Below are 13,155 nucleotides of genomic sequence, written 5' to 3' on the forward strand. Positions count from 1 at the left end.
ACACAAGTCGTGGGTAATCTGGTGACAATGAAACATCACTCTTAAAAAGTTGATCAGTCAGCCACTTCCACCTTGTCCTGTTCCACTTTGTTACCATGGAGAGATCCAATACCCTAAAGACAATAATAAGTGCGTAGACAGCATGCGGCAGAAAATAATAAATAGATTTATGCGCAATTGTCACATTTAATACATTTACGGAGCGAGCTAGTGAATTCATTATTACACCATATGCTAATGCAGCTGGGTCCGTGTTTTTATGAGTGAGTGCGCGTGTGTCTGTGTGTGTGTGAGCGCGCGCGTGTCTCTCTCTCTCGCTCTCTCTCTCTCTCTCCCTCCCTCTCAGCACAGGGCTTTGAAGTGTAACCAACAACTGCTGTCCCGGAGTCAGTGCTGTAGCCTAATGTGTAATAGGAAACGCGCTCCAAGAGCTCCACGCTGTGTATTGTTCTCTGTGGAACTTGATCCACAGTAGCAGCATGTCCCGGTGCTTCAGAAGGGAGGTTGCTCCGAACTTGCACTAGAGGCCAATTTGTCGTTACACCGACAGTGAATCGCGGTCTGAAAGCAGGGAAGAATACGGGCAAAAGTATTTGGACGTGAAGCACGAGACAATGTCGATGTTAAACGGACGATTGATGTAAGTGAAAGGGCGCACACGAGCGTACAGTTGGACATAAACCGACAGCGGAGAGGAGCAGGTTTGTTCTTCAGTGGAAGCGAGGACAACGTGTGGATACAGCCGATACTGATTTTCCGTCTTGATGCATGATGGCAGGTCGTCGATGCACATTGTGCCGACTGAAACAGGTTGATTTCGTCTTGATTAAACTTCGGCAGAACTGGACATGGAACGATTAGCGCGTATTTAGGTGCTGAAGATGAACTGAATCTCGGTCTCTTGCAGCGGCGCGCCTGGAGATGACAGCAGGTTTTTTAAGGGGAACTGCTCTGTGGCATTCACTGGACTTTTAGTGAATTTAGATACCCTAATCGCTGCATCTGTGTGAAGGTCATCTCCCTTTACTGATATCCTTCTGACCCGAGTGTGTATGTGTGTCGAAATTGCGCGTTCTAATGTTCCTGTTAGAACTGTAAAACAGAACAGTATAAAGATCTGGGGTACTTTCTACCATAAGTCTAGTCTGTCTAGAAACTATGCACGTTGAAACATCCTACGCTACACTATAGAGCACCACTGTTATTACTGCAAAAGTTAATGCATGTAATAATATTTAATAATATTAACATATGGACCACTATAAACTCACTGTGGACCAACACAGATATATCAGCACAATCCAAATGAATTTTGTGAGGGTACCTTGTACAGTCTTTGATTTTTTTAGTGCCTGTGTCTTTATACCAGTGTGACACCACAGATGGACACCCTGTGTAATGGAGCTGTGAAACCTGAGGGCAGTGATCCCATTATAGACCCCCGGCCTCCTCCTGCCAAACTGGCTCGACTAGAACAAAACGGAGCAGGATCCTCAGCCCAGGAGAGGAGCCGGCAAGGGAGTCCCGTGGCAAAAAACCCAAGCCTGGCCCAGAAACCAACAACAGTGAGGCCACAGTGCAAGAGCTGGCACAGCAGAGGTACATGAGCTGATATGGGGAAGGGTTGCGAGAAATGTAATATTACAAACCATATCCAACAGTGAGTCCTAAGTGAAATCTGATGTCAGATAACGGGCCTCCAGTCTCTGAGGGGGATGTATGCACATCACTCATCAGAACTGGTTTTGGTGTGATAAGACCACAAGTTAAATAAAACTTGACTTGCATTTATGTGATTAAAAAAACAACAACAATATCTCACCTGATAATGACATTAATCATTTCTTGGTAAGGTGATAAACAGCCCATCACTACCTTCTCAAATGTCATTCTGCATGAAATCATTTGTGTTTGTCACCTTAGGAAGCCTGCTGCCAGTGTTCTGTGTGGTGGAGCACAGGGAAAACCTTTTGGAGGGAGAGAGGAGAGAAGAACACGCTGAGTTTGTGTTGGTCAAGAGAGACCTGCTGTTCAACCAGCTGATAGAGATGGCCTTGCTGACACTGGGGTACTCACACAGTTCTGCAGCACAGGCTAAAGGTACACTACACACACACACATAAACAAGTGTGCAAGATAATAACCCATGTCTAACTGAGTTTTCTCCCAATTTTGACTTGTGTGTGTGTTCAGGTTTGATCCAGGTAGGCAGGTGGAATCCGGTACCCCTGTCCTGTGTAACGGATGCCCCTGACGCCACAGTGGCTGATATGCTGCAGGACGTTCACCATGTTATCACGCTTAAAATTCAGCTGCACAGGTAGAGAGCAGACATTGCATCTTCAAATACTGTACATCTGTCTGCAGTTACAGTCAAGTTCAGCCTTTCAACTGATTCCATGCAGAAAAAGACTCCAGCCAACCACCACTATTAATTTGAATGTAGAAAACACAACGACTAAAGGTTTTTGAGCAAATCAAATTCACACAAATCCAGTAGATGCACAATTTCAAAGTCATTCAATTAAATTAAAGGACTGATTTTGTTTGTTTGTTGTAGTGAATGTATATATAAATAATCATATTTTTTAATGTTTTTGATATTAGCACTTTTTATTTCAGAGTTCCAATACAAGTTGGGACAGTACAGTACATTTAATACTGATTTATTTCAGAGCACAAGAGAAGATGATAAATATGCCCTTTTCTCAGAAGACATTTCGATTTGAACTGTAGTAGTAATTTCACATATCTTACAAATAACATTACTGATGGCTTTTTGTAAGCCATGACAGTGTGACAGTGAGTCAGCATGTACGCAATTCCAACACCCTGAATCTGAAGAAGCTACAAGGGGATTCAGACATTATTAATTTGACAAGGGATTCTGTCATAACCGGGTTTATCTCACAGAAAAAAGAACCTGGAATTATAAATGTTTCCCCTTTGGTAATATGACATTTTTTTTTAGGTTCTTTAGTTTTTTCCCCACAGTCGAGACTTTCATTCACACCTTTAAACGTGTGTTTGTGCTTTCTTTAAGGCATCAGGCAGTGTAAGCCTGTGATTCAGTATTAGAAACTCCACACATTGGGTGTAAATGAAAGTGTGAGCACAATCAATTCAGGGGTGGGGGCTTGTCAGCTCTGCAATAGACTGGCAACTTGATCATGTTCTTTCCAGCCTGGGACCCAGTGCATGCTGGGAGATGTCAAGTCGTTTTCCTTTTCTATTCGTCTAGCTGTCCCAAATTGGAGGACCTGCCAGCCGAGCAGTGGAGTCACTCCACGGTGAGGAACGCTCTGAAGGAGCTCCTCAAGGACATGAACCAGAGCTCCCTGGCCAAGGAGTGCCCACTGTCCCAGGTATGACAGACAGACACAAACACACACACACACACACACACACATATGCACATAAGAGATGAGACGAGAAGCAGGATGGAGGTTCAGGCTGTATATGTTATGTCTTTGCCCTTTCCACTTCTGCATAAAGGTGTGCGTGCCTGCGTGTCTGTGTGTGTGTGTTTGTGCCAACTGTGACGCATGACACAGAGTAAGCGTCTGGTCCAATAGTTTGACAGGAAGTCCAGATGCAGTGGTAGATAAGGTATGGGGGCAGAGCACAGGAGAGAGAAATAGATAAAGAGAGATGGATATCTTTTAAAAGCCATACTGCCTGGGCTGCTGCCTATCTTGATTCTGTGGACTGCCAACCTGTCTGTCTGTCTTTCTGTATGTCTGCCTGCCTGTCTCACCCACCATCTTCTGCTCATTCCGTCTCTGTCCTTCCATGAATCTCATCCATTATTATGTAGCTTCTTTCTTAACAGATTCTACAACAACATTCAATATCTGGTTTTAAGATCTTTTAAAATCTTGTGTTTTTAATTAAGCAAATACAGACACAAATGCAGAAATAATTTTACATTAATCATGGAGTATTCTTTATGAATATTCATAATGATCAACCTAGCCTGTTATTTTGCCTGAGGGTGCGTAGGACATCTACAGCTTGATAAAAAGAAATTGCTCACTATCTTGCTCTTCTTCTGATTCCTTCCTTTTTTGCAGTTTTAAGATCTGATACAAGCTAATTCTCCCTCCCCGATTTTTCTCCCCCCATCTCTCTCTCGCTCAATCTTCTCACTTCTTTTACCCCCTCTCTTGTTTGCAAGAGGCAGATTAAAATAAATATGGGAAGATGAAAGGTGTAATCAGATGTAAAGATTGCACAGGCTGGTCTTTAGGGAAAAGCTGAGTGTGTGCATGTATGTGTGTGTGTGTGTGTGTGTGTGGGAAAGAGTGAGTAAGCGAGAGACAGACGGTGAGAGCCATAGTCTCTGATGACCTCTAGTGTTTTGTTTGATTACCCACACACATACACGCACACATACATACATGCATGCACACACTGCTCACACACTGACACACTCATCTGTCTTTATTATCCCATTTACCTGGGGGTCTTTTTAATAACACTGATCTGAGTTCATTAATATCAAATGTGTGAACAGCTGAGACACCCAGGCCGCTCATAGCAGGAGCTCAGAAAACGTAATGAATTTCTATTGTCTTTTCCCCTCTGTTTCAGAGTATGATATCATCGATTGTAAATAGCACTTACTATGCAAATGTCTCTGCTGCCAAGTGTCACGAGTTTGGTCGATGGTACAAGCACTTCAAGAAGACCAAATGCTTCAAGGGTGAGGGTTTTCAATTTTAAGCCTGTAAACATTTTTGAGTCAAACATCATTTCTTTTTTTTCTTTTTTGAGTTCACTGCAGACTGAAAACCTGGTTAGATCTCAGATGTTCTACATATGTGGGTCACACTCTCAGTATGTAATGTGTTAATTTGCTTGTCTTTTTTTCTTTCATTCAATTTTCTAGAAATTGACAGCTTCTCTGACCAGTCAACACACATCACTCTCACCCAGCTACCAGCCACAGCCAGCCCATCTGAGCAGAGCTCGAGCCTTCTTTTCCCTCGTGGAGGAGTAGCCAACATATGTGGTCGTCCCCCCCTTGGCCTGCATTCTCCCGGATTGGTAACCCAACCTCTCAGCTCCCAAATGGTCAACCAGCAGCTGGTGATGGCCCAGTTTCTCAACCAACAGTATGCTGTTAGCCGCATGCTAGCTGGCCAGGGTCTCTCACAATCACCACAACAGTATCTCAACCACCCTCCTGTAGGGCGGGCTCCTGCCAAGGTCTTCTCTATATCCCCTGATTCCCAAGCCCCGCAGCAGGCACAGTGTGGCCCAGGGGGTGGCCCTGCATCCGGGCTGCAAAATCAGACATCGGCTGGACCTTCTGTGGGACCATGTGATGTGCCAAGTGACATCTACCAGTGTGTGAGGGAGGAACTGAAAAGGGCAGGCATCTCCCAAGCCATTTTTGCCCGGGTCGCCTTTAACAGGACACAGGTATGGAGGATGGGCCGTGTTAAAGTTCATAAAAGTGTGCAACTGTTTTCTCCTGATTATGTGTTTACAGGTGTAGCAGTAGTAGGTAACAGTGTTCTGTAAATGTGTGTTTGATGGTTGGCACATTGGCATGGCCTTTGCCGCAGTGCCCCCTCCCCCAGTGTGTGTGTGTGTGTGTGCCTGTGTGTGTTTGTGCCAGCTCTCTGCAGCACAAGGCTGGTGCCAGCACTGAAGCAGCTGCTGGGCCAACTAATCACAACCCCTTAGAGAAATGTTCTCTCCCCTTCTACATCTTCCTCTGTCTCACTGTCCCTCCTTCTTACCACCCTTTAATTCATTTAAACTCTACATCTCACTGTCAATCAATTCTTTTCCAAATTGCTCCCTTTCTCTTTCCACTGGTTTTCCTAATTTCGAATCTCTCTCTACCATCACCTCCAACATTGAAATATTACATTATCTGTGTCCATCATCCTACATCCCGCACCACACCCACAGAAATGGGGCTCAAAGGACATGCTAAGTCCATTGTTATTATTATTATTACCGTCATTATAATTTTCATCACAATAAGCAGAGCTGGTTATTATCCACCCCCATGTTTTCCCATTGCCAAGTCCAAGGTGCTCTGGTGCCAGTTGTACAAGTTGGGCATGATGCCAAGATGCTATCTAGAAGTGAGGCAAGCATTTGTCAATTGGCGATTCACGTAAAGCCTCCATCTATTTGGAAAGCAGCGTTTGCCGAGTAAATTCAAAGATGATCCATGATTTGAATAATAAATGCGTAATTTCTTTTCAGAACAAAAAAGCCCTAAAAATCTGCATGTAATGTTTGAATACTTTCCTGCATAGACAGATGCACGCAGAATAATGGTACCTCTGCGTGCTTAGTGCTGGGAACTGGCTCTATATCATCACCAACTGTATATATGTTGTAAGTTTAAACTGCAGGAACCTGTCAAGTTGCTTGTTTGAGATCTAGGCCTGTATACAAGGCACTTGAAAGTTTGGAATGCTATTGATTCTACTCATACATACTTATCAATTCTATGTTTCTAAATCTTGATTTTTTTATACAGCTGAAGCCAATCAGAAGCAATTTGTCTAAATGAATTTGACATTATATGCATGTAAAACTATGCATGTATCTATTATCCGAATACAGTATGTGTATATCAGTGAGTGGTGATTTGTGTGATCTACCAGGGCCTGCTGTCAGAGATCCTGCGTAAGGAGGAGGATCCCAAACACGCCTCCCAGTCTTTGCTGGTAAACCTGCGGGCCATGTACAGCTTCCTGCAGCTCCCTGAGGCAGAGAGAGAGCGTATCTACCAGGAGGAGAAGGAGAGAAGCTTGACTGGATTCACACCAAACTGCAACAACACGCCACCAAGATCCACACAGGTCAGCTTTTAGACTGGGTGACAGAAAGACAGACACGAAGTCAAAATTCAAAGTTCTTGACTAATGCATTGCAATAGGAAAAAGCAGTGGAATAGAAACACTAAGTGCAGTCACTAAGAAAAATGACTGCTGGGAAAATATAGAAGCTGCTTTTAAATATGACTTGTATTGAATGAGTGATGGGATAAGTGACTAACTGTTGATAAATCTTGAAAAAAAAGACTACATTTATATTTTTACTCCTATACTTTAGCATTCCAGTAAAGAAAAGGTTATACAATATGAACTGTGCTGATGCAGTAAACTGGCCCCACCAACCTACACTAACCATGTCTTTAGTGAGTCTTTCTTCCTTCTCTTTTTAGGCAAGACTGTCCCCAGTTTTAGCAGACAGAGGCTTTAGGACAGACAGTTGTGTTCTCAATATCAATGCATCCATCTATGAAGAGATTCACCATGAAATGAAGAGAGCAAAGGTGTCCCAGGCCCTGTTTGCGAAGGTGGCAGCCTCCAAAAGTCAGGTACTGGCTTTCTTGCTTGTGTAAAACTGATGAAGATGTCTAATTTTAAACACACACAACAATCCAATTGTTTCTTTATTGTTCAAACTTAGCGTGTATGATGAGTTTATCTCTACCTTATGTGTGCGTGTTTGTGTGTGTGTGGAGGAAAGCCCAGATAATCAACCAGCAGCTGTACTCTGCAGAGAACTATCATCAGTGCATCAGACTGCTATTGTGTCCTAAATTATCGCTTTAATAGTCGCCATACACACATACACAACACTTACAACTGCACATAGACACAATGTACAAGCACATGCAATCACACACAAACATACACTCACACAAACGCGTTAATACACAAACACACACAAGCATGATTTGAGTGTTTATTGTTCTCATTTTTATGGCGGCTCCATAAGCTTGTTATTGCCTTTTGTTTTGAGGATAATTTCCCTTCATGGAATGGAGATTTTAGCTGTCTCATTTTCTCTTCCTCTTGTGCATGTCTCTAATTTTCAGTTTTTCTTCTATTTCCTTCTCTTTCTTTCTTTCTCCTCTTTTCCATAACTGTCTGTCCTAAAGCTTCTCTCTTTAACATCCTTCTCTCTCCATTCATCAAGATTTTTAGAGGTCATTCAGCGGCCATGCCAGTACAGACAGGTGGTCTAAAACCCCTGAGGTTCTTTTTCTACCTCTTCACTGGCCTCCATTTTTACCTTACTTTCTCTATGTTATCTTTACCTCTCTCTCTCTCTCTCTCTTCCTCTCTATCTATCTCTGCCCTCCCTCTATGTGTGTATTACCCAGTTGTTTGGCAGCCAGAACTATGCTGTATCTCTCTGTTCTATCTGCACTGTGCATCTGGATGGTATTGTGTGCTAGATTTGGGATACAGCCAGGAGTGTGTTCATGTGTGCAAGTGTAAACTTGTGTGGACCGGCCAGCTTGTAAACGTAATCATGAATCTGAAACTAACTTGGCTTTATGTTCCTCAGTCTGCCACTCACAAGTTTCCTCGCTTGTGATGCAGAAGATTCAAGCAAAGAAATTGCATCATGAAGAAGAAGCTTTACATTTTGAATCATTAGAAAAACACAAATTTTTTGTGAACTTAGAGACCAAGCACACAGTGCTTTGTTTGTTTCTGAATTCAGACGCTAAACTTTGCAGTTACCACCAATTATATCTACTTAAATTCTAATTAGTTATAAAAATGAATGGGTGAGTGGGTGTATTGGGGTGAAATGAATCAAAACTCATATAAATTTACATGATGTTACCATGGTAATTTTGATGTCCCAAAACTATTTTAGCCTTCTGCCACAGGTTCACAATATATAAGAGATAAAAAGATTTCATTTCAGAGAAAGTTCCTGCAAAAATATGCTTAAAAACAGCAAAGTGATTTTGTTTTGCCAGACAAATTTAAACATGACATTTTGCCTGCACAATCAGTTTTGTAGTTACTGTATGTTTCATTGTTTTTGCATTTACTTTTACTTGGCTTAGGTTAATTATCAAGTGACTGTGGTATTAAGACAGCAATCTCGGGAAAGTTAAATACTGACACTGAGTTATATAGTATGGAGATTGAAGCTTGTTGATTTGGAGCTAAAATATACTAAATTAATGACACTAATTAACAGAATGATTGACTTGCATAACTAATCGGTATGTTTATTATATCTCGCAATTATGGCAGGACATTAGGTGGCTTAACAGGGTTTTGTTGTAGCTAAAGTCAAAAATACATATTTTTGACTTTGCTTTCTTTTGCTCTGTGGTGTCAGATCAGGTCCAACAGAACTGCACCACAGGAGGTCACTGGTTGTCATGGTCTTTCTTAAGGACTCTCAGATCTATAAATGAGTGTTGACATACCTTGAACTCTGTTCTGGGTGAAGGACTGGCCTTTACTTCTTTATCTGCTGAGTATGCTGGTATGCTGCCAACTACTCATGGATGTTCCCCTTGTAGGGTTGGCTGTGTGAGTTGCTACGGTGGAAGGAGGATCCCAGTCCAGAGAACCGGACTCTATGGGAAAACCTATGCATGATTCGCAGGTTCCTCAGCTTGGCCCAGGCTGAACGAGATGCCATCTACGAACAGGAGAGCAGCAACACAAGTGCACAGCAGCACTGCTCTGACAGGCTCACACTGCTCAGCAACGATAATAATCTGGTGAGACACAAACAAGACCATCATTACACACAGAACACTGCTAGAACTCTGCAATGAGAAAAACATAATAGAAACATCTATTTGAGAAAAGTTTTATATCAAATTTACTAGAAATTTCAAAGAAAACTAAATGACGACAGAGCTTTAGTGTTCGCAATCGCAAGCAGCACAGTAATGATAGTTAAATGCCAAATATGTTAGAAAATAAAGATGATTACCAAGCAAGCAATGATCCGTGAGGCTGATTATTTTTTTTATTTTTTTTTTTGGTGCATAGATTGATGGCTGATTACTGCATAGTTAAGATGAAAAAAACGTATTCCTCTGTGTACGAAAGCCAGTGTCAGTGAATGTGTAATTTAGAGCTGAACATTTGCTGCCAGATCTCTTTAACATATAGTGCCCAACTAAAATAGGCTACTATATTTTTTTTAAGACCTATTATTTAATATCATGCAAAAACACTTCTTTTGTCAGTTCCAGCGCAACTCTCCACTGCCACAGCAGCAGCATCTTCAACCCCATCAACCCCTGCAGCCAGAAGCAGGACCTCACCTGTCTCCACGGCAACCATGCACAGCATCGCCAGCCGAATGTGAGGTTGGAAGCAACTGGGGACACTTGAGGTTACGTTCACAGGGCAGGGGTGGAAGCAATGATGAGAAAGTGGACAGTAAGGACTGGGTTGAAGGGGGAAGAGCAGACAGGGGCAGCATGAGAGGGGACTGGGGTTGTACTGGAATGATGAGGAATAAGAGTGGAGAAAGCAATGAGCAGGTGAGGGACGAAAATGTAGGTAAAGAGGCAATAAATGAGCTCATTGCAGACACTAAAGAGGGCATGGTTAAGGAGAAGCTGTCTGTTAAATGGCCTAGCATAAAGAATGAGGAACTAGTTCAGGCTGGGGTTGGTTCAGAAGTAGATAATGATGAAAATGAGGTTCAAGGTGAGGGGTTAAACCTGTCCCATGAAGCACTCGGAATCCTGCAGAGCTTTATCCACGACGTGGGTCTCAACCCAGATGAGGAGGCAGTCCACACCCTCTCGGCTCAGCTGGGCCTGCCCAAACACATCATCCGCAGCTTCTTCAACAGCCAGGACCAAGGATATAATTATGACCAGCATCAAAACCAGAGAATGAGCCCTAAACACAGTCTAGGCAAACAACATGATAGTACAAACCTAAACCTTTTCCAACATAACATGACTACAGGGGAACAGCAGCAGCAACATTATGCAACGACTGATACAAAAGAAAAAGAAGAGGAGATAAGAAGCAGGAGAAATGAAGCAAGTGAGATAACCGTTTTAAAAGAATCAGATGCTGGCATTCAAACCATTCCACCCATGAAGGAAGAGCAGGAGAGCTACATTTAACACAAAATGCATCCAATGACAAAGCACGGATGAGCCATATGTTTCCTGTAAGCTGTGGGGTGCAACCAGTGACTCACTGCGTTGTGGAAAGGGAGTGTTATACAGGTGTTTGTCCTGTAAAAATATGGAAGGACAACATAAAAGTTGTCGACTTGTATCACTTTATAAAACAGCTTTCATAACCAGAGACTTCGTGATGTATCCACTTAGAAAGATGTTCTGTAATTTAAGGATCCCCAATGCACTTGAGACAGAAAATAACTGTGACCACTGTATATGTACAGGTAATGTTAGTACATGTTCTGTTTGTATCTACATATGTCTGGATTCATGGGAACCAATACAATGAGCCTAAGATTTCCCTGTTTAAAAAGAATAACTGTAGTTGGTTGACTGATGTAAATTTCAAGATATGTTTATGCCAGAAATGCCTTGTAGAAATTAGCACTGCCAGGCAGTTGTTTTTTTAAATAATTAATATCTTGTTTTTATTATGTTTTAGAAATGTTTTGTGTTTGTGTTTTGGATCAGATTTCAGTCATTTAAATGTTCAAGTGTGCCCTTCAGGAATCTTACAGTTATTTCCTACCTTGTTGTTGTCAATGTTTGCCAGTCATACTGTATTAAATATCAGGTTTCTGTTTTAAATTAAATGCTTATTGAGGCAGAATTATGGATTTATGGACTAATGGATTCATGTACAGTACATTATATATTACCATGGACATTAGGACATTACACACTATAGTATCCAATCAACCTGAAGTATAACTATCACTCCACTAACAAACATTAAGGTTGGAGGTGGAAAATAACATGTGGTACAGCTGCAGCACTTAATTAATTAATAAATAAAAATAATGGATGAGTTGAAATAAGAAATATTTAAGATTTTCTATGAATTACTGTTAAAATTTCTCAAATACATTTACATTATCAACTTTTGTTATTGTCAATAATTGTCTTCTCATCATTTCATACTATAGTATACATAAAGGATTTCTATTAATGCATGAATTTGTGAATGTCTCGAAAAAGTTTTTGGTACACTTCATCAACACATCTTGAGGTTTTTATATTGTACTGATTTATCATCAGTCATTTACACTCAGTTTTTTCATGTTTGTTAGTACACAATAAGTGTTTTATGTGTAATTAAATGCCCATTAATGTTTCTTCATAAAAGAAATACTGTGAACCATAAGACCAAGGCCATACAGCATGTACATTAAACATTTAAACAAATTACAGCACTCCTATTTGTAAAAAAAACTAAGACAGATTTGTATGTCTGTGTTACCTCAATCTGTTCCCCTCTGATCTTCAAGTAAAAAACAAAAAAAAAAATCACAATTTAACATGTGTTTTGAGAGTAAACTTGCACATATTACATTTAAATAACTTCTGGTCCATTTCATTGTAGCTTTTCTTACCCATACAAGCTGTGACACATGATGTTTTGTTTCTCCCCAGGACTCTCAGGTTTACAAACTCATGTGACAGAATTTGTGGGAAAGACCCACATAGCTGTGAGGCCCCCATGCTATTTATGCTTTCTGACAGATAAAAAGAAGATTGTGAGCCTTCTTAGCAGCATCATGTCAGCAGATGATATTGGCACTTTAAATTATTTCTGTTTGGATGTGATGGCAATGTCTAGAACAGGATTTGTTCTTTTAGAAAGACTCATTCAGATCCATAAAGATTTACTCTATGGTTATGATGTCCATTGTATGTACATACACTGTGTGTGTTTGAGACTTAGTACTGGTGATTTTCTCTCACTGTGTACACACTATGTTGGTGAATTGGTGTTATTGTTTACGGCCATCAGACAATAACCTTGTGTGCCAATCACCCGGGCTCTCGGTACCAGTGATTCTGTGTCTCTCTACGACATTCACATGCCCCTCAGTACTGCCAATCCTTTCAATCTTCCTTCCATTTTCTGTGAATCTTTCCCCAATGCTTTTTCCTACTGTCTTCCCTTGGGACTTTTCACATTGCTGCTCCCACATTTTGCTCAGACAGTGCAACATTCAAGCACCATTTGGTCAGACTTGCTTTGTAGAGTAATTCAATAAAGCTATGCTCTTTTCTTTCATCTGTTTCCATGACGATACCTTGGCCAGGGCCAACAAGAAGTCATTAAAGCCTCATATCAGTAATAATAGCTATATTAATAATGATAATGGTGCTCTTGAAATGCCATGCCTGTGATGATGATGGTGACGATAATGGCGGCGATGGTCATTATG

General features: G+C 41.3%; 1 protein-coding gene across 4 annotated transcripts; it reads left to right on the forward strand.

The window, feature by feature from the left end:
- Nucleotides 1–390: 390 nt before the first annotated feature.
- satb1a (SATB homeobox 1a) lies at nt 391–12,999 on the forward strand. Of its 4 annotated transcripts, none has more exons than XM_067504299.1 (11): nt 391–1,122; nt 1,370–1,599; nt 1,924–2,100; nt 2,194–2,320; nt 3,242–3,365; nt 4,594–4,705; nt 4,892–5,427; nt 6,636–6,833; nt 7,199–7,354; nt 9,317–9,520; nt 9,998–12,999. In XM_067504299.1, the coding sequence occupies exons 2-11, from the start codon at nt 1,383–1,385 to the stop codon at nt 10,895–10,897; spliced, it is 2,751 nt and encodes a 916-aa protein (XP_067360400.1). In that variant the 5' UTR covers nt 391–1,122; nt 1,370–1,382; the 3' UTR covers nt 10,898–12,999. The 4 variants fall into 4 exon arrangements, with proteins under 4 accessions (XP_067360400.1, XP_067360410.1, XP_067360419.1 ...); XM_067504309.1 differs by having other exon boundaries at nt 391–1,050; XM_067504318.1 differs by having other exon boundaries at nt 391–1,046.
- Nucleotides 13,000–13,155: the final 156 nt, after the last annotated feature.

Source organism: Channa argus, chromosome 1 (genome assembly GCF_033026475.1).
Source record: "Channa argus isolate prfri chromosome 1, Channa argus male v1.0, whole genome shotgun sequence".
Classification (NCBI taxonomy): Eukaryota; Metazoa; Chordata; class Actinopteri; order Anabantiformes; family Channidae; genus Channa; species Channa argus.

Excerpts from the sequence above, each read along its gene's own strand:
- satb1a (XM_067504299.1), top strand. The coding sequence starts at position 1,383 with ATGGACACCCTGTGTAATGGAGCTGTGAAACCTGAGGGCAGTGATCCC. Across the intron at positions 6,834-7,198 it reads CGCCACCAAGATCCACACAG|GCAAGACTGTCCCCAGTTTT; the intron begins GTCAGCTTTTAG and ends TTCTCTTTTTAG. Across the intron at positions 7,355-9,316 it reads TGGCAGCCTCCAAAAGTCAG|GGTTGGCTGTGTGAGTTGCT; the intron begins GTACTGGCTTTC and ends TTCCCCTTGTAG.